Genomic DNA, 23,040 nt, shown 5'->3' on the forward strand with positions numbered 1-23,040 from the left:
ACAGTTAATGGACTTACATAAAAAATTAGAAAATATAAATTCACCCATTAACAATAAAGATATAATAATACAGAAAAAAGATAAAAAACAGTTAATAAACCTATAAATGAGACAATTTTAATAGAAAGTAATTTTGATGTGTCAAAAATTACAACTAGAAAAGCTATAAAATGGGAGGAAATAAAATTTCCCCAACACTGGATTTTAGAAAATAATATACCACCTACACCTTTAATAAATAATAATATAGAAAGTATTATACAAACTTCTGATGGCGTTGTTACTATTGAGTTTAACAAAGAAATAGAGTATAATAACGACCTAATAAAACGAACAAGATCTGCAAGATCTTCACATTTATACATATCACCACTAGATTATAACTGTCTCCCGATAGAGTATAATCTCTTTCTATGTTGTGAATATTATGTAAAAAAGTATAAACAAACCAAGGAATAAAATGTATAATTTGATTTATAGAGGATAAATATTCATAAAATCTATTTTGTATTTCTTGTAACTCTTCTTTAGAATAATTTTTAAATAACCATTCTTTAAAGAATATCCATTTATTCGAAAAAAATTCTTCTGAAATAATTTTTCTTGCCTGAGAACCAGGACTAAAATCTATTTTTTCTTTTAAATCCATTAAACTGTAAAATTCATTTCAGAAGGAGTAGATGCCTCCGCTTCATACACAATATCATCATGTATATTTAAATTGTTTATCTTTCTATTATCAACAGAAGCACGAGTAGAGGGAATTTCTACGTTATAATCTAGTGGTGATATGTATAAATGTGAAGATCTTGCAGATCTTGTTCGTTTTATTAGGTCGTTATTATACTCTATTTCTTTGTTAAACTCAATAGTAACAACGCCATCAGAAGTTTGTATAATACTTTCTATATTATTATTTATTAAAGGTGTAGGTGGTATATTATTTTCTAAAATCCAGTGTTGGGGAAATTTTATTTCCTCCCATTTTATAGCTTTTCTAGTTGTAATTTTTGACACATCAAAATTACTTTCTATTAAAATTGTCTCATTTATAGGTTTATTAACTATCTTACATATTAAAAAAAGATTTAATAGAACAGATTATAAAAAACCCCCTACTTGTTTAAAAACCTGATACTTCTATTTTTGGCCTTGATTTTGGTATCAGAGCCATGGAATACTATGTGATGTTACCTCATTTATTTTACTCTTCATGAGGAGTCAATCACGCAAAGAAAGAATCTTTCAAAAAACAAAAAGACATCACCACAATAGACTATAGGTGACAGGTGGATGGACCAAAATAAAAGAAGAATAAAAGAAGAATATATTCTTCAAGAATTATTGAAGACAGAGGAAATTACTCGTCAGACATTATTAAAGCAAGAAGAATCAAACAAAAAGTCATTTCTACTTTTCTTAAAAGTTGTCTGCCAATGCTAAATGTAATAATTTAGGTTTTGTTTGTTTTTGAGTCCTCCTGATCTATTTAAGGAGCCTCTACCTTATGTTTTAGGCAGGCTGAAAGCCAATTTCCTCTTTCTTTCTTGTAATCCCTCCTCTGTAAAAAACATCTCTGCAATAAAAGTCTGAATTATATTTGGAGAAGCAAAGTTTTATTACGGTACAGCAATTTTGGATTCGCCTTTCTGGTCAGTAACTGTAGGTGTATTCGCGGAATTTTTATTTCTTCTTTCTTTTAACATATCATGAACGTTTTTCATGGAATATATCCCTTCTTCTTGTGTACTCTGTTCCTTAGTATTTAGATTTTCTATTATTTTTTGCCTGATTTCTGGATCATTTATTTCTTTTAATAAGTTTGCAATATCATTACTAATTACATTTATAGTTAATTCATCTTTGAATTGAGACTGTATTAGGTATAATTGGTGGTCTATGTTACATGAACATTGTTCTGAATTATCACAATTACATTCAATTTCTTCAGATTTTGACGAATAATCAGAATCATATTCTATTATGTTTATATCAGAATCTTCGTCTGAGAGCTCCTCTTCATCTGACGAATTATCTATCAAATTTATTAATTGTATTTTTATATCCTCACTTATATTCTATTAATATTAATAATAATATTAATATTAATAATAATATTAATATTAATAATAATATTAATATTAATAATAATATTAATATTAATAATAATATTAATAATAAATTACTTCTATTATACGATATATATATATATATATAGGAAATCGGAATTTATTACGTGTAATGAACAGTAGTTTGGTGGAAATGTTGCTGCTCCTCTTCACAGAAGGCCCGAGTTCGATTCCTTGGAACCCCAAATCGTCCACCTATGTGCATTCTTTTTAATTAAACAATGGGCGCTGATGTGGCTGCTCTGTCAGCGCCTAGTAAGCATATTCAGTTGGGTTGGTGACCTGCTGTGAAGGGCTAAACCGGATAGAAGGGTGAAAATGACAAAATCATCCAAAATTTAAGGCATTATTGAACCTAAAATTCTCCAAAGGATAAAACCAAATATTTCTTGAAAACTTGAGGGCTTTTATGTCAATTTCCCTTATATTTATTATCTTTTATGGTTTGTTTGTGCTTAAAACTTAAAAATTATTGTTTGTGCACAAAAGAGATCGACTTTATTAAGGTCTAAATTGACGTTTTAATAAAACACAATAAATAAAAAAAATAACATGATTAATACATTAAATTGAACAAAATTATAATAAGCTCCATTATAGACGTTAAACCCAAATTTTAACATGATTAATAGATAAGTTTCAAAGAGTTAAAGTGCTTTTTGTTTTTTCGAAACGAAAATTCATAAAGTCTGCGGACCACCTCTCCAATCCTCTGTAGCAGAAGAGGTGGAACAAACGGCTGTAGCCTATAATAAGAAGCATGTTTGTTTTTTAATATCTGCAGACTGCTGCAGTAAACTGAAATTTAAATAAACTTATTTACATTTGCTCTTTCGTTCTAAATTCGGAAACTTGATTTAAAATGTAATTTTCATTGTATTTTCCTTACAATTAATACACAAGATGAATACCCTTGTGCTTATCCTTTTTTTTCTAAGACCGGAAGGTATGTGTGAAGGATATATTTACTTATGTTTCTTCTTCTTAAAACATAAAAAGTTGAAATACTACAATTATTTATCCTTAAAATGATTGTTTTTGGTAGAATCACTGAATTAAGAATGTACTATTTTCAATGGTCGATATTTTTACACATTTCTTAAGATAGCATTCTACTTTGAAATCTCCAGTAAATTCCTAAACTCTCAAGCTTGTTCTAATAAATACTCTGACTCGTCTTAAACTCGTATTTGTCTTGACTTAGATAATTAGACAATATTTCAAAAGAGTAATCAAAATATTTATGTATAACTTCCCTTATTAATGACTTAAGCCTTTAACCTTAATAAATATCTATTTTATCTTACTACTTCTTTTGATCGCCACACATGTATCTTCATTCTCTTGGAATTATCACACATTTTTAATAACAGTGAGATTATTTATCATTTCTAAACGCTCAAAATGCTACCTAGATAATGCGATTTAAAATATCATAAACTTTCACCGCCTTCGTTAGAAACAACGACTCTCTAACTATATTCAAATATGGTTTTATTATAGTAAGAGTACCCGTAGTAGAAATTATAACTTTGGAAATCCTTGATTGTTTCGTAACTTCTTTTGTTGACGGGACTTAAATAGTTTTACGCTTGAGATGTACCAATAGCACGTATCAATAGGAACGTACCCTTAATCGCTTCTCTTTCATTCGTGCTACCCCTTCTTATTTCGGAATATATCTTTTCCAGATTTAGTATCCAACCCGGAAGTGAACAAATTGTTCCTAATCTCTTCGTTATTAGGCGGAAAATTTACACATAGTGTTGATTTAGAACGCGACTTAAAGATTAATGCGGACTTAACGCTGAATGCAGTTGGTGCTTCAGCAAAAATTATAGCGCTCTTTTAAGTCATATAATATCTAACTAGACGATCTTTTTCTACTTGGTCGCCATGGTTGGATCATGATTTCCATGATCCTAGTTTCCCACAATCTAGACTGTAGAACTCGAATTAAGGAAACACTGATTTGATTATAGCTAAAGAATTGGTCTCTTCCCTTGAGGAATTAACCCAAAATAATCAAAGAACTCTTTAGGTCACCATCTCCCCAATTATACAATTGTATCCGGCTGAGTTCTAATAGAATACGTCACGAATTGAATTTCGGGACGAAATTCCTTCAACCGGGGGAGACTGTGACAACTGTCAAAATTCGATTCGGTTATAGATTTGATAAACTTAGTTGTACGTGTAGGCACGACACATACTAGACTTAGTAACTAGAAACTAAGTTATAACCTACTAGAAACTTGGAAACAATTAGAATCAATGGAAAGTATACTTAGATTTCACATTGATATGTGAATTCTACAACTACTTAACTGTAGCGAATATCCATATTCGGGTCGCTCTTTGACTCGAACACCTTTTCATGAATCATATACACACATCATGCACTTGACCTAGTAGTATAAATTAGGCTCGAGTCTCGTAGGAACTTAAGTTAAAGTTGAAAACTAGGGCTAGTATACTTGATTCCTCAATTTCGCTTGAATCTCGGAATCACTACATAGAATGCCAATAAACCGATAAAATAAGTTACAAACATTATTTATATCTATAAAAGAGTTATAATACCATAAGATAATTTGAAGTCTCAAAGATTCTATTTATTTTGATATCCAAAGATTTACAAACTCTCAAAACCCTAAATGCCCTAAAAACCTACATTTATAAAATTTGACCTCTAAAATTCAATTAAACTAATCATGAACCTTAAAATATCAATTAAAAATAATTAAAATTAGGAAAATATAACCAAGGAAATAAATTTTAGGTCATTACCAATTACCCTTAATTTATAAGGCAAAAATCAAGGTTTTATGGATAAAAGCTAGGTTAAGTAGTATATTTTATAAAACTTTGATATTTTTATAAAATATGGTTTAAATTTTATAAAACTTAAAAGAGGGAATCCCTCTCTCCATTCAAAATTCGTATCTCTCCTCCCCATACCTCTCTTCCCCAAAATTTGAATCATTTCTCTCTTCTCCACGCTCCACCTCCCACTTCTCTCTCTAAAAACTTCTCTCCTACTTCTCTCTAGAAATGACGAACATAGAAGAACAATTTGTGGGAGAGATTTAGCCATACAATTCTTCATAAGTTGAGATACGTTTCTGTAGCTTGGTGGCTGATTTTGGTTTTGTATAACCCCAAAGAGATGACGAGGGAGATGATCTATCCAAAGAGATAGAATCTCTCTTTTCTCTCTTTTATTCTCTCTAAAACCCCACATATTTTCTCTCTCCCTCACCCTAAACCACGAATTTTGGCAGAAAAGTTCATCCATTTCTACTCAATAACATCAACATTTGACGTTGTTCTTGAGGTAAAAACGAAAATCCTTCATTCCCCCTTCAATCTTCCTTCAAAATCTCAAGTTTTCTTGCATATCTTCTTCTTCTACACCATTCTATGGATGGATTATTCACATGCATGTACATAACCACAATTTTTATGATTATGGTGATATTATTTCACCTAAAAACCAACATGCACGTGATGATCTTCAAGCTTAGAGGCTTGATCATCAAAGTTTGTTGTTAAAAAGCATTCAAATAGGTTCATAAAGGATTTATTCCCAAATAAATATCTAAAACTTCTTTTCTGACCAAATCCAGTTTTTCCCATAATTCCATCAACAAAATGAGATGTTTCACAAATTTTCAGAAAATAGTTCATTTTTCTCGAATTATTATAATTACTGCAAGAAAATAGGTCAATAATTCATATAAAATACTTTCTGAGGTTTATAAATCATAGGTAAATTCGTGGATGACCCCTAAAGTGAATGATGACATCTCAGTGAGTTTCATCGATTTTTGTTACTGTTTGCTATGGTTTTGAATTTTCTTTTTTTTTAATTAAAATAAATCATAAAACCACTTTAAGGAATTTGCAAATTCTATCTAATAATTTTTGCAGCTCCTATATAATGTGGAGTACTTAGAAAAGTATTTTCAGAATTTTTCATAATGCATTCCTATTTTTTCCCGATTTTTGTATTTATAATGGACTAAAAACAGGAAAAATAGTTTTACTCATTTAAAATTCATGAAACTTTACCAGAAACTCTTATAATATATTATGGTGCTACATATAAATTTTTATGATTTTTCTCTTCTGTATGCTATTTTTCTTCTAATTTCCCAAGATTTAATACACTTAAATCCACAAAAATCATAGAATTGGGTTAAACAGTTTATAAATCTATTCTTACATTTTCCCAGCATCATAATGTTTAATAAAAGTATTACAAAAAGTTTGGGTAATTTTGGAAACTGGTTTCTATTTATCTTCATTTTCATTAGAATAAATACACAAAAATCATAAAATTGGGTTAAACAGTTTATAAATCTATTTTTATATTTTTCTCATCTTAAGTATGTGTAATGGAAGTATTATAAAAAGTTTGGGGAATTTTCTTAACTGATTGCTATTTTTCATGAATTTTTATCTATTTAGAGAATTAAATATAAGAAAAATGGTTATACATATCTATAGTCCATGAAAATTTATCTACAAGTCTTTTAATGCAGTTAGAACCAAAATACGAAGTTTGATAGTTTTTATTAACTGTTTAGTATTTTTCATAATTTTATGGTTATTCAAGAAATTAAAAATGGTGAAAAATAGCTAGACATATCAAAAATGCAAGAAAAATTATCTTAACATCCTTGACTTTAGTTGAAACTAAAACACAAAGTTTGGGAAATTTTAGAACTAAACTGATTTAGTTTTAGAATATTTAATCATTGGAACACCTCTTAAAATGTTAAATATTAACATTTCAATAATGAGAATTTTCCACTTAAATTTTTTTATAACAATTGATTCTTTGAAATTTGATTTCCACAGAAAAATGTTTGTAACTTATCAATATTAAATTTTGACACAATATTGGCATAATTTTATTGTAGTGGTATGTATACTAGTGTTAGATTTCGATTAGAGACTCACTAGTGAATACCATTATTGTAGGAAAACGATAGTGGTACGAGTGGAACGTAGTTCAAGGCACCATTTGCATCATCTCAATACATATTATGAGTATTCACGCATCCCCCTCTTTTCGGTTTTTATGTTTTGGGGTGGAAAAGCATGTCAAAAAACTGTTTATTGTTCGTTGTATTTACTTTGACTTGTATCAAACTTGGTTGCTATATGTTGCTGTGTATGTGTATGCTATTGTTAATTCATGAGGCCTTATCGCGTTTAAGTCCCTGGAATCAGTTCACACAACTCATTAACTCATTTGAGCCCATGGTCATTATGGATAGCGCTATTAGGAGGTAGACAACTCCTCACTCACACGATTCGCTTGAGTGCATTTTACCATATTTCCCTATGTCAGCGATAGACATAGAAGAGGGCACCCTCGGTCATTAGGCTTGGGTTGTGAACTCATGGTATAATCATTATGCACATACGAACCTTGTATCTCGTTTTAGCAACAAACTTTATTTCCCATGAGAATATGAACGTTGCATCTCATTTGGGCAACATACTTTATCTCTCATGATGACAACGAACTTTGTTTATGCAAAATTATTTACTCACTTTTACAATATATTTCTATTTATGGAAACTTTATTTCCCATGAGAATATGAACGTTGCATCTCATTTGGGCAACATACTTTATCTCTCATGATGACAACGAACTTTGTTTATGCAAACTTATTTACTCATTTTTGCAATATATTTCTATTTGTGGAAACTTTATTACCCGCTTAGCAACGAACTTCTATTTATGAAAACTTATTTACTTATTTTAAAAATAAACATTGTTTATGGAAACTGTTATCAATATTCTGATTATCATGTTATAACATGTGCGTACTCACCAACTATTTTTATAGTTGACGCTCGTTTTACATGCTTTTTCAGAAATCATCGAGTAAGTGGCACTTAGGGACACATCACTTTTAGGAGCATTCACATGTGTTGTATTTCAATTTACATTGTAATTCTTTTAAAAGTTGTTCAAACCTATTGTAAATTTGTAATGATTTTTAATACTATGGTTGGTGTTGTCTTTTAACTTTTGCTATGAAACTCTTTGTACTGCCACACCCCGTGTTTCCGCTTTAGCGGCGTGTGGCAATACATATCAGAATTACTTAGTGGATAGTGACTAAAGTGTTGAACTACCACATGAAATAGTAATCTAAACAATACATATATATCATATCTAAACATACTATGAGGATGTATTTTAAACATTTAAAATACTATGAGGGTGTATAAGGGTGTATTTTAAACATTTAAAATACTATGAGGTTTAATCTTTTTAATAAATTGGACTTTTAGTTTAATTAAGTTTAAACCATATTATTATGGATTTATTAATTCTCTCTTTTAATTAAACACTTAATTAATTTAATAAAATCCATAAGGATGTAATTTGAGCTATTTAAACTATCAAGGTTCTAAATTTAAGATTTCAATATTAAAGCTATTTAATTAAATCTTAATTTACACAACCAAGAGGTGCACTTTTGAAACCTTTCAAATTACTAGGGTTTTAGAATTTAATATTTCATAATTAAGACATTTAATCAAATTTTAAATTCCAAAACTTGAGGACAATTTTTGAAACTCTTCAAAAAAACTCTTGAATTTTAGAATTTAATGTTTGAGACTTTTTAAATTCCAAAACTTGAGGGCAAGTTTTGAAACTTTTAAAAACCTTTTGGATTCCAAACCACGATGGCAAGTTTTGTAACTTTCTTTTAATTATAAAAGAGACTTTCCAAGTTCCATAACTTGAGGGCAAGTTATAAAGCTCTTTAAAGCCATTTAGATCAAACTTTAAACTAATAAAATAATCATATAATTTTATCTTTTACTAATTTGACTTAATTCAACTCATATGGCAAAATGATTCAAATTCTACAAATAATTAGTTTTTCACAAAATCAAGTAATTATCTTAAAATTTGACAAGATAATCACAATTCAAAATTTACAAATAATTAGTTTATCATATAAACTATTAATTATCTTAAATTTTGATCATTAACTTTTAATTTAGATGAGGATAATTATTTTCATAACATAAAAATTGAATTTTGAACAACAAAACAATTTTTAGTAATTATCCAAATTCAAATTAAGCCAAGAAATACAAATTTTGCCATCAGGTCCATCACCACCTCGTGGTGATCATGCAGATTAAAAAAAACGATTTCCTTGCTTTGAACAATTACCAATGCATCAATATAACAGAAAACACCCATGGCTCTGATACTACTGTTGGGTTTTATATACTATAACACTCCTATGGTGCACATACAACCCTAATGCTTTGGATCTAAGTTTTCTCTAGTTATACATGCAACAAAAATATCCAAAGCATGAAACCTATAACTAGCATACGATTTTGATATTCACAATAGAAAACAAGTTAGAAGAATACCTCTTTATTGTAGCTTGTAGTCCTCGGCCTTTCAAGAGCTTAGCACCTCAAGTGTGATGCCTCGAATGGTTCACAAAACACCAAGAGCAAGAGGAGAACTTTGAGAGAGAGGTTAGGAACACACAAAATCGGCTATACTCTTGTTGTAACACATGTGTGAACGATTTTGGCTAAGGGGTTACATATATATAGTGTAGGATTCCAAGGGTCATTTGTAAACCCTAATCCATACACTTAGGCTTATGATCCAACAACTCATATTGACTAACTCTTCATGGACTCTTACATAAACTTATCCCATCATGGATCAATAGCCCAAACCATATGTATCACTGATTTACATAATCAGTCCCCGTTAATTTAATTAGTCTCTTTTGATCACTAAATTAATTCCAAATTAATTCTTGATCAATACTAATTAAATAACATGATTCCTCAATTAATATATTATACTTATAATATATTAATATCCTTCCTTTCAAATTGCTTCGGTGAATGCAACCTAAACTAGACCATGCTACTCTCAGGTCAAGTACATACCAATTATAGTTATGGGCTTAGACACCTAATCCAACAATTACTTGGTGGCTTTACATGCCCCAAACAAACCCAAACTCCAAAAATGGCATTCTACTTCCATGAAAGTGACCTTAACTCATGCATGAACCCATTAAGACCTTCAAGATGGTAACTTTCTGATTCTAGAACTCAAATAACACTTAGAGTGGCAACTCTAAGTTCCAAAAAATGACATGGACACAAGGGACATCATCCATGGGAACAAAGAGTCCATAAACCCAATCTTAAAAGAGATCTAAGAGAATAACCACCCAGTTCAGAACTTTATACCTTATATGAATGCCAAATGTTGATAAGGTTCTGGATCTATAAGCCTTTGCTCCTTTGATGATGCTTCAACAATGGCCATCTTCCTTTAAAACACCAAAATGCTCTTCTAATGGCCTTCTAAGCTCCAATAACACAAAAGAAAGGATTAAGGTTTCGTGGGTACTGTCTAAGGGTGAGAGGGAGGCTGGTCATAAGGTCATAATGTTCTTTATATAGTGCTCAACCCTAAAAATTAGGGTTTGGGGACTCTGAACGTACGATGGGCGTACGTCTCCCACACCCGCATCCACTTAACCCATCTACACTGGGCATACCCCAACTTACGTTGGGCGTACTCTCGTGCAGGCCACCTTGTATGCATGGGGTTTCCTTGCCACTTTTCTCCACCAGGGACCAATGATGCCAATAACTTCAAAGTGTCATAACTTCCTCATCCGAGGTCCGTTTCCAACGAACCTTATATCCACGAAATGGTGGCGAGAAGCCCTACGCTCCTAACAACACGCCCGATCCTTAAGACCTTCCGAATAAAACCCAAAACCCATAAAATACCGAATCATCGGATTACGATTATACCCTTGGCTCCCGAAGGCACAATCGAATACTTGGACCACATATGTCATGACACCCACATCCGAAATGGTCCAACTCCTTCCTTCCCAAGGCCCTAAGCCTCATGACCACTGATAACTGGGTCGAAACCCTAAGCAACAAGGCAAATCCGAAATCGAGTGTTACATTGTCTGGTTGTGGGCTTAGGGTAGGATCGATTATTCGACTGTCTATAGGATCCAGTGTTATGTATGGCTAACATACACGAGTGTTGTAAGGTTGGTGGAAGTTTCATGAGTGGGTGCAGTGTATAGCGGGTTAGCGCGAGGAATGATTAGCCACTATGGGGAGAGTGAGAGCAGGGCGAAGGTGCACCCGTGGTGTGGGGAGTTTGAGATCAAGGATTTCGTATGAGGATCTGTCTGATTTTATTGCGTTTTAGTGCTAGTCGGTTTCTCTGCTCGAATGCTGCTTGCTTTATGCTTTGTAGGACCCATTTTTATGAACTTTTAAGGCTTAAGAACAACTTAATACATGTGAAGATCAACATGTTTTAGTAGTTGATTCTTGCTTTGTGGATACTTCTAGAGAAGCTATTCGTTGAGTAGTTTGACGTCTTCATCAACTTTCAAACTCCCCTGAGAATTAAAGTCTTCAAAATGTTGTAGCTCTTTCTTTCTATGGTTATGTTAATCTTTCCATGCTTTGTAAACTGATCCTTGGTGGGTTAAAAAGAGTTTTAAGTGGATTCTATTTTTTAAAGTTTTCATTGCCGTTTTTAGCGTTTTTGTAAAAATGATTTTGAATAAAATCCAACAAAGTTCCAATGAAGCGTTATCAATGATAAATGCGGCAACTCTTGATACCTTTGGCGGAGACATATGTCGCCCGTTATACCTTTAAATTTTTTAGTGAAAACAAATATACTATTTAAATCTTAAAAATTAAACCCTACACCTAAATAATATAATATAATGAAATTTATTAAGAAATCTTGAAATGGAGATCATAAAAGTTTGATTTACCAAGGTAAAAGAATTTATTTATAGGATAACAAACTTTGAATTTTGTTCATATTTAGTCATTAGACTTTTTTCGTACTTGATTTACCCTTGAATAATTTGAAATTGTTCACATTCTACGGTTATAACAGGCCATAAAGGTAATATGTGAACAATTTCAAATAATTTAGGGTTAAATCAAACACGAAAAAAAGTTCAGTGACTAAATGTGAACAAAGATAAAGTTTGTTATCCTTTCAAGTCATTATCCATTTATTTATTTAGTGATTTTGTTCATTTGAAAAACTTGGAACTCGTTGGTTTTCAAAAAGTTAAGATGTGATCTCTTAAAGACGACGGATAATTACAACTTACGGTGTTTAATCAGATAAAACATCAACCTAAGTTTCATAATTTATATTGGTTTGATTGGTGTAAGTTTATTCTTATTGTACTTTATAATCAGCTAATATATTGTTAATATTAGTTCTGAGACCCATGTTTTACATGAGTTAATTTTAAAAAAATAGATATAAAAGTCTAAATATTTGAGAACTTTAAATTTATAAGAAAATAAGAAAAATAATGAATTATTAAAATTGAAATGTTTTTTTATATTTTAAATCTAAACAAATAATTAAAATAAATAAACAAAGGAAATTAATGAGCTTTAATTTAGAAATTTTGAAATTAGAAGGCAAGTCTATTAATGAAATTGATATCAATTTAAACTATATTTATTGTAATTATTATATTAAAATATTATATGAAATTTAATAAAATAAAAAACCATACAATGACATCTGAAAAAAAAATTAACTTAAAATAACAAAAAAATGACATTTTACAAATTAAATGAGAATGTGACATGTCGTAAAAAAACATTCATTTATTAAAATAGATTTGTTTTTAAGGTCGTTAAAAAATAAATAAAAATTGAAAGTGGTATCAACTTTACAATAAAATTAATCTCAAGAAATGATAAAAGACAAAGACAAAACTGCACAAATGGTCCCTGTGGTATGTCGAAAATTGCCACTTTGGTCCAAAAAGGTTTGGACTAGCACCACAGGTCCAAAGTTTTCATTTTATTGCGAGTTTGGTCCAATCTGTTTTGAATTTTTATAAAATGACGATTTTGCCCTTTGTATTTTTATTTTTTATTTATTTTTTAAATTACAAAAACTAAAAAAGGAAAAAAAAAATCTATTTGTATTATCACCCCACCCCATATTTTTCTCTCTCCCATTCAGAAAAAGGAAACACCACCAGATTCCGGTGGCTGCCGGAGCACCGTCGTCCGACCACTAAAACCACCGCCGACGTCGGAACCCTAGAACTATCCGGCGCTGACTTCACCGGAGAAAAAAAACTGAGATCTGAACCTCCAGAGACCATCATTCTTCTTTCTTTCTGCTGCTACGATGACCATCTCTCTCTCTTTCTCTCCCTTCTACTGTTATGAACCGCCTGTCGGACCATCCAAATCACTACCGATGACGAAGATCTGAACATCTCGCTGCCACGACGAAGATCTGGATCTGCTGGTTGTTCGACAAGAAAAAGAGAGAGAAAGAGGGTGAAAACAGATCTGAAAACTTAGGGTTTCGTAAAACTAGAAGGGTGGCGGCGCTAGGGCTTTTGCTATGTAGACACCTCGTCGGAGAAGAAGAGAGACGAGCGGTTTGATGGTTCCGACGTCTGAAACTAGAGTTTTATCGAGCCACAGACATCATCGTCATCGCCGATGACGAACAGATCGAAGGCGTCGTCAGATGAGAAGATAAAAGACAAAGGCGATGATGGTTCCGACGAAAAGCAAATAGAAAGAGGGAGAGATTGAGTCCGGTTTCCGACAGATCTACGTCGTCCTTAGGAGGGTTTCTTGTTCGCCGGAAAAACGATATCTCAGATTTTGCAATTGATTTCTCGATTTCTGGCAAACCCGACTCAGTTCATCTATCTTCTCAGTTCGTCCTTCGCCCTTCGCCCCTTTCTCAGATCTATGGCACCAGAAACCCTAGCCTCAAACATCGAAACCTGCTTCGTCGGAAGCCTCCATCGCCGGTGGTGGTGGCTGGTGGTGAAGGAGATGGGCAACTTTTTGTGTGAAACGAGAGAGAGAGAGAGAGAGAGAGAGAGAGAGAGAGAGAGAGTTTGCATTTTATTTTCTTTTTTCTGTTATAAAAAATTATAAAAATAAAATAAAAAACGAAAATTTTCTTTTTTATTTTTCTTTTAATCAGAAAAAATCTTTAAATAATAAAAAAACCGAAAAAGGAAAAAGCAAGGGCAAATTCGTCATTATGAAAAAGTTCATAGCAAATTGGACCAAACTCGCAACAAAATGAAAAGTTTGGACCTCTGGTGCTAGTCCAAATATTTTTGGAACAAAGTGACAATTTTGAGCAAACCACAAGGACCATTTGTGCAGTTTAGTCAAAAACAAATGATAAAAGTTAACCTATATTTAACTATTTATAATAAGCCTTTTCGGAAAAAATGCAATTTCAGACGATAAATATATTTAAAAAATTAATAAGGGTATTTATATTGTAAAATGGGATTTTGATTACATTTGCTGCCAATTTAACGTGGTCATACCAATTTTGAGGATTTTGGGGTATTTTTATATTTTCTCTTAAACATTTAAGTCGATTGATTCGAATATTTGTAATTATTACCCACTCATAAGTCACAAGGGGTTAACAGTGAAGTTGAGAATGCTCTGATAAATCCCACAGAATCCCCAATTCAGATTTCCACGATCCAAACAGTTTTTGACAAGATTTGAAATAGTCAAATACGCAAGTATCTCTAGATCTGCTGCAGAAGAAGATGGTTTGGGGCTGCTAATCAGGTTTCGGATTTTCTAGAGCAGGGGAGACTGGGACTAATCGTCTACTTGGTTAACTCAATAGTTTCTCTACACTTTTAATCTACTAGAAGAACTAGGACAATGAGATGAGATGGAATTTCGAGTCTTGAAGGAAACATGATAACGAGTAATGGGTCATTGGATCTCTAAGACGATCAAGTAATGTGTCATTACAATCTCCATTAACAACAGAATTTGATCAATCAACGCCACCGGTTAATTACAGGAAGACCTCAAATTATGTTTATCGGTAAAGAGAAGGATGAGATGTTCATGTGGATCTTCAAATTCGCAGCTCGAAAGAAGCTTGGAATGCTGCTCCTGTGTTTTGTTTCAATAGCAGTCGTCTTGTGGATACTTTATGTCGGCAAGGGTTTGTTCTTCGTTTCTCTAAAATCAATCAATTATAGCTCTTACACATTTGACTTTTGAGTGTTAAACCAGTTGAATTTCTGTGGAAATTATTCTATTCCTTTTGAAATAGTATCGACTTAGATCTATAAACAAAGGTATTAAATAACGAAATCTATTTCCGAATTCTGGATTTGGAAAGTGTTAGGTTTTTGGAACTTAAATTTATCCTCTTCAAAACTATGCCAAAACTCGCTTATTAAATGTGAATATGTAATGAGACAATATCAATCTACTTGGCTTCATAAGCAAAGCACTATTGTTATCATGAGTATCGAATTCAACCATTAAATGCTGCTATACTTTTGAATTAGTTTTTATAGTATAAACAAATTGTGCCCTAAAATGAATATTCTTCATTCTTTTGGTTGTTTTCAGGTGAGGTTACACAAGAATTTGGCTCTGTGAGGAGCTTAGGGTTCATAAACATTTCAACTGTAGGATTTTCTGGACATTCTTCACCTAATGATGAAATAAAGATTACCATTTATAATGATAAAAAAATTACAAGTCAATCTCCTCCACCTCCTATTTATAATACCGGATATACCCTTCTTCCTGGGAACCCTTGTGAGACCTTTACATTGCCTCCACCACCAGCTGATAAAAAAAGAATTGGGCCACGTCGTAAGTTCATATATTTTTATTTTCTTTTATAATTTTAAATCCCTTAAAATATTCATCCACTTGTGTTTGACACTTTTCTTTCTGTTTTGACACTTTTCTATGTTACAGCATGTCCTGTGTGTTATCTTCCTGTGGAAGAAGCAATTAATTTGATGCCAAAAGCTCCTTCATTTTCTCCTATTCTCCAAAATCTGACTTACATTCATGAAGAGAATTCAACTAAAAGTGAGTTTGGAGGCTCGATTTTTGGTGGGTATCCTTCTTTGAAGCAGAGGCTTGAATCTTATGATGTTAAAGAGTCAATGAAGATTCATTGTGGGTATGTTTGTTATCTCTAGAATCCATGATCATTTAACGAATTAGAGGGTGTTTGGTTTGTAGAATGTTTTTGGAAGGAATGGAATTTGACAAAGGAATTGGAATATGAAGGAATTATTATCTTCCATGTGTTTGGTTGACATGAAATGAAATGGAATTCAATTGTACAACTAAAAACTAAATAATCTTTACAGTTTTATTTAGGGTTAATCTCATAAATGACCTTATATTTTGTGTTTTTTTCTGGATTAAACCGCATATTTATTTATTTAATGAAAAAGACCTTGCATTTTTTCATTTTTTCCGATCCAGCCCTTTTAGTCATTTTTCTCTAAAAAAATTGTAACCTGTGAGGGTTTTTTTTAGAAAAACTAAAAAAGTTAAGGAATTATTTGGAAACATTTAGAAAGTTGAGGGTTTTTTTTGGAAAAAAAGACAAAGTTGAGGTTTTTTTTCGAAAAAACTGAAAAAATATAAGGTCTTTTTCAAGAAAAAAAAATAAAGACGAGGTTTAATCCGGAAAAAACACAAAATATAAGGTTTTTTAAGTTTAACGAGATTAACCCTTTTATTTATATCTAAATATTTATTGTTTATTATAGATATAAACAATTAAAATTTTCATGTATTTTGGTTTTTTAATAAAGAAAGGAAGAGTGAAATTGTATTCCTTCCACCTTCCCTTAGGAATAAGAAAATCCATAAACAATGGAATTGTATTCCTTCCAGTTCCTTTGTGAACCAAACCTTCCATGGAATGGAATCTTGAATTCCAATTCTATCGAATTCCTCAAACCAAATTACACACAGATTTTTTAAATCCATCACTGATTCTCTTGTGATTAAAGATTTGTCAAAGGAGATAAACCAGGACACAACACAGGATTTGACATCAATGATTCAGATCTTTTTGAAATGAATCAATGTCAAGGAGTTCTTGTTGCATCTGCAATATTTGGTATCTTTATATACAAATCTTCTTTACATATTTCTACTTTTCACCAAAAGACGAGAACGCCCTTCTGAAGTTTTAAACTCATGGATGATTTAATAATCTTGGCAGGAGCATATGATTTGATTCAACAACCAAAGAACATTAGTGAAGCTTCAAAGAAAAACGTTTGCTTTTTCATGTTTATCGATGAACAAACACAAAAATTTCTTAAAAATTCAAGTGATTTAGATGATAACAACAAGAAGATAGGGTTATGGAAAATCATTGTTGTCCATAATCTACCATATACAGACCCCAGACGTAATGGAAAGGTAATAAAAAAAAGAGTAAATTACACGAATGGTTCCTATGGTTTGGGGTAATTTGCGCGTTTGGTCCCTAACTTATTTTTTTAACTCAGAAGGTCCCTACGCGCAAATTACCCTAAACCATAGGGACCATTCGTGTAATTTACTCTAAAAAAAAACATTTAACATTTTCCATTTTGTGGGTCCCATCTCTATGATGTATGTATGATGTATGTATGATGTATGAATGGCAGATTCCAAAGCTTCTACTACATAGGCTTTTCCCAAATGTTAGGTATTCTTTATGGGTGGATGCAAAACTTGAGCTTGTTGTGGATCCTTATCAAATTCTTGAAAGGTTTTATTCTTGAATCTTGTGTCACTTAATAGAAATCTTTTTTATATGACAAATATTTAACTTTTTTTTATTATTTTATTTCATAAAATTCAGGTTTTTGTGGAGGAAAAATACGAGTTTTGCAATATCTAGACATTATAAACGGTTTGATGTGTTTGTAGAAGCTGAAGCTAATAAAGCAGCTGCAAAATATGACAACGCCTCCATTGACTTTCAAATTGACTTTTATAAAAGTGAGGGTTTGACCCCATATTCTGAGTCAAAGCTTCCGATTACAAGTGGTATAACGTTTTCTCCAATTGGATTTTTTTTTCTAATAAAAAAATGACCTAATAATAAAAAAATAAAATTTTCAGATGTTCCTGAAGGATGTGTGGTAATACGAGAGCATATTCCAATCTCAAATCTTTTCACGTGTTTATGGTTTAATGAAGTTGATCGATTCACTTCAAGAGATCAAATTAGTTTTTCCACTGTAAGAGACAAAATCATGTTCAACACAAATTGGACTCTTTATATGTTCTTGGATTGTGAAAGGCGAAACTTTGTTGTTCAGGTAACAATTTTTTATTTTTTTATTTAAAAAAAAAAAAAATCATAGCATCATATTTTAATTTTTCATTTATGTATAATGACCATGTGAAGGGATACCACCGAGACATTTTGGAACATTGGGCACCACCACCCCCTCCAACTTTTCAACTTGCTGTTTCTAGTCCCTCACCTTCCCCCATCCCCTTTGATGAAACACCCAAACAAATTGTTACTAGACACCGTAGAGATAGAAAATCAAGTCGACGTCACCGTAAAATTGATATAAAAAGTCAAAGTCAAAATCAAAGTCAAAGTCAAAGCTAAATTCATATAGAGAACAAAGGCAAATTTTTTCGTTTGTTATCGGAATACAAATCATTGTTGGGCCCGCAAAAATCCTTGGAAGAGGAATGTTGTTCAAACAAGGTACATATCTTGTTATGTACATATTGTATAAGGGAAAAAAAAATACAGAAAAACACTTGTACTTTCATTATTTTGTAGATTTATTTAGTTACTTGACTATTTTCTGTAGTGATTAAATCATTGTACTTCTTATTTTTCACGGTTACTTGAGGTAAGTTACAAAAAAAAAAAAAAACTACAACATACTTTCACCATTTTGTGGATTTAGCCACTCAAGTTTTACTTTTTTTTATTGGTTTAGCTATTGAGTTATTATTATAATGGTAAATTATAAATTTGGTCCCTATGTTTTACCAAAACTTGCAAGTTCAGTCCAAATTTCTAGATCGTCCTAGTGTTGTCCCTGGGTGTGCATTTTGTTACGGTTATGGTCCTTGCCCCATATAAAATAACATCAAAAATTTGGACTAAACTTGCAATTTTGGACAAATCCGCAATGAAATACAAACGTAAGAACGAAATCGGGACAATTTCAAAATTTTGACTAAACTTGCAATTTTGTGTAAAGCATGGGGACCAAATTTGTAAATGGGAAAATTGGTTTGTTTAAATGGTCAAAAAACTTTAGTTTACCCTGTTACATATATATATATATATATATATATATATATATATATATATAGTGTAATTTTTATTTTCTTCCCCTATGTATATATTTATTAGTCGCACATTATTTTTGTTGTATATAATTATATATGCTACTAAACAGTTGAACTACTTTAATTCTTACTTATATCATAATGTCCACAGAGAAAGAAGGTGAACACGCTTGAGCATGCAAGGGTGTGCTTGTTTGAGTTGTAAGTTGTGTAATGGTCATGGGGCTTGAGCTAAATGCTTTATGGCCGTGTGGACCCCACACGTGCTAAAATGGCAATATGGACTTTTTGGGAGATGGTGTTACATAAAGTGTGATGCATAGTTAAAAGATAGTGTTAAGAAATTTTGTTACAAAAATGTTAATGTTAGGATCAAACTTTAGATTTGATGATGTTTAGAAATCATATACGTAAGCTGCCAAGTGTTGTATAAATAAATAATGTTTTTTTGGACTAAATTAACATATAGTAGAACCTCTATAATTTAATACTCGATAAACTAATAACTTCGATAAAATTAATATTTTGTCCCGGTTCCAACTTCGGACCAGTATAAAATTAGACCCCAATCGATAAAATAATAAAATAATAATTTTTTTAAAATCCCAATGTAAATATATTGTTCCTATCGAAACTATAAATTAATAATTACTAAAATATTTCAAAATTCTAGAATTGTCTGGTGAAAAATGAATCTATACATTCAAATCTATATTGAGTTCATCTTTAAATCTCCCAATTACACTTAAGAGTTAAGACACTGTATTCTCGTATTACAATAAAAAGTTGTGAAGAGTTGTTGCCACTTGCAATGCTTCTTTGCGAACGACCGGTTCCAAAGGTACTGAATCATCATCAACTTCATCATCTACCGAATTTTGAACGGTATCCACGATAATTTCTTCAATGCTTTGAACCTCGTAACATTCATTATTTTCACCTGATAATCCAACAACTCATTCACATCCGTTAATGTGTGAATGTACATGAGAATTTTTAAGGTCATTGTTTCTATTTTATTCAAACTAGTAAAGAATCGGCAAACTTTAAAAGATATGTGCTGAAATTGTAAATCACAATAAATAGGGAAGAAAGTCGACAACTCCTAAAATTAGATGTCAAAAGTGTACAACGAAAAAAAGGGACACTGGTGGAGAAAATCCAAAATGTTGTGGCAATGATATTAAAGTTGTTAACGTTGGGAAAATATGTTGGCAAAATTTTAAAGGATGTTTTTTTGTGTTTTTTATGTCAAAATGTAAAACTTTTGACTACAAGGACAAAAAGTGTCAAATTCATTAAAGAATTGTGGCAAAAACACCAAAATGTAATACCTTTGAATATAAGGACTAAAAGTGTCAAAGTCATTAAAGATTTGTGGCAAAAACCTTAAGGCACAAAAACTTAATCAAAAGGCAAAAATGTAAAATTTTTGACTTTAGGGACTAAAAGTGTCAAGTTCAGCAAACTTTTGTGGCAAAATCCTAAAGACTAAAAGAATACTATTCCTAAGCTCCTTTGGATTTAATATATATATATATATATATATATATATATATATAATATAATAGGTAATAACATTCATTATTTTCACTTCATAATCCAACAACTCATTCACATCCGTTAATGTGTGAATGTACATGAGAATTTTGAAGGTCATTGTTTATATTTTATTCAAATAGGTAAAATGAACGGACATGAAAATTTTGAAGGTCGATGCATTAATTTGAGAGTTGCTCACGAATATAAGCCAACTTTTTAAATTAATAATTTATTAATTTATTAATATAATAATATCTTGCTAAATTAATAAAATATCTCAGTCCCAACATTATTAATTTATAGAAGCTTTACTGTAATAGATAATACGATCATCATAAAATTTTAAGACATTCCTGCCTAGTTTTACAAGATTCACTAGTCGATGATTGGTAGACGTTTTGGCTGATTTTGGAATCAGTCTACTAGTCAAGTGTATCCAACTCACTAGCTATGACTAAATTACATGGTGCTCATAAAAAAGAAAAAAGAACATGGAAACCCAAAGAAAAACGAAAAAAATGTATGCGCATGTAGCTAGTTAGCTTTTTAATGGCAAATCACAGAAGAAGGAAAAAAAAAATCTAAAATTTAGTTTCTACGTAAAACTCATGTAAGTGACAAAAAAAGAAAAAAAAAAAAAAAAAATTTCAACATGAATATAGAAAATTGAGTGTGCATAAAATTTGTCTAAATCACGAAAAATCCACATATATCACCAACACAATCATTGTTTTCAACAAAACTGAATTATTATTTTGGATTGATTTTGATTTATAAAAGAAGAAACGAATTGTAAAAAAAAAAACAAATAACAATTTATTATTTATTTAGTTTTAATATATATCTATAATTTTTTCAACAACATTCAAAAAAACTCACCTAAAAACCTTAATATGCATTTTCTTTCAAAAATTTTATCTATAAAATATTAAACTATAATATATTTTTAGTAGTTTGTCTATAAATTTTAGACAAAATTGCAAAAATGGTCCTTATAGTATGTATTTTTTTAGGGTTTTAGTCCAAACCACGATTTTTTTGGATTGATAGTCATTTTAAACTAGTTTCGTTGGGTTTTTAGTCTCTCGGTAAACTGAAATGACTTTACTACCCTTAGGTATTTATTTTCTATTTTAAATTCATTTTTTTAAAGTTAATAATTATTTATTCATTTTAATTATTAAAACAAATAAGAGGGCATCTATCTCTCTCTCATCATCACCTTCGTCTCACCCTCCCCCACAATTCACCTCACTTGCAGATGAACAACCGAGAAACACCCACCATCACAAATACACACACGAGCAAAAAAAATACATCGACGTGCTTATCTTGTTTCCATCCACTGGAATTTCTAGAAGCCTAGACAAGAATGAACCAACTGACAGAGGAATTGGACCGAAGACTAAGCTAGACATAAGGTCGAGCACCTGGAGTGCAAGAAGATTTTGTCCTAACCAGGTATTCACCATGGAAGAGAAAATCGTAAAGATTTAAAGGTAGCCAATTGAGTACATCTCACCAAAGAATCAATAGAAAAACATGGGAAATACGTCCAACAGGAATTCGTTGCAAACCAAAGAAATTTATTGTGGTGCCCCATTTTGTTGATATACTAAAAGATTTCAACAAATTTTACTCAAGTGAAACCTGTTTACAACAACTGAATCTTTTTATATGTAGGTATTGATAAAAATGAATGGTTTTTGATGTGGGTGTTTTTGATTGTTGATTTCACGAGGTACAAAAGCCTAAGGAGGTGATAAGCCTGATTGAGAAACAAAACCGTAACCGAATCCTCCCTTGTTGATCATTAGTGACTAAGCTTTTGCCGGCAACGAAAGATTAAAGGACTAAGGATGGAAGTGAGATGAGATAGTGTATAAGAGAGGAAGACGCAAAATATATTTGGGGTTTTCTTTATTTTTGAGTCGTAGTAGCGAGGAAGAAGATGATGTGGGTGATTGTTTGGTCGAAACTTATTAATCTATTTCGTTTGAACTGGATTTCATTTGAAGCACAATGGTAAAAAGAAAATGGTGAACAAGACATAGGGATCGTTTTTTGCAGGGGTCACAACTCACAAATCAGGTATGAGAGAGAGAGAGAGAGAGAGAGGTCAAATTTAATTATTTATTTTCTTTTTCA

At 31.3% G+C, this 23,040-nt stretch overlaps 1 protein-coding gene across 2 annotated transcripts; it reads left to right on the plus strand.

Moving 5' to 3' along the window:
* Positions 1–14,631: 14,631 nt before the first annotated feature.
* Positions 14,632–19,808, plus strand: LOC145167035 (putative hexosyltransferase MUCI70). 2 transcript variants are annotated; one of them, XR_013740860.1, is made up of 10 exons: positions 14,632–15,208; positions 15,625–15,873; positions 15,982–16,192; positions 17,040–17,149; positions 17,255–17,457; positions 17,688–17,791; positions 17,885–18,072; positions 18,148–18,347; positions 18,437–18,751; positions 19,502–19,808. XR_013740860.1 is itself a non-coding variant. In XM_079086126.1 (9 exons), exons 1-9 carry the CDS (start codon positions 15,076–15,078, stop codon positions 18,647–18,649), a joined length of 1,611 nt encoding a protein of 536 aa, XP_078942252.1. In that variant the 5' UTR covers positions 14,632–15,075; the 3' UTR covers positions 18,650–18,859. The 2 variants fall into 2 exon arrangements, 1 of the variants encoding a protein (XP_078942252.1); XM_079086126.1 differs by lacking the exon at positions 19,502–19,808 and having other exon boundaries at positions 18,437–18,859.
* Positions 19,809–23,040: the final 3,232 nt, after the last annotated feature.

The sequence above is a fragment of the Lactuca virosa genome, chromosome 1 (assembly GCF_052849685.1).
Source record: "Lactuca virosa cultivar CGN04683 chromosome 1, Lactuca_virosa_CGN04683_v6, whole genome shotgun sequence".
Taxonomy (NCBI): Eukaryota; Viridiplantae; Streptophyta; class Magnoliopsida; order Asterales; family Asteraceae; genus Lactuca; species Lactuca virosa.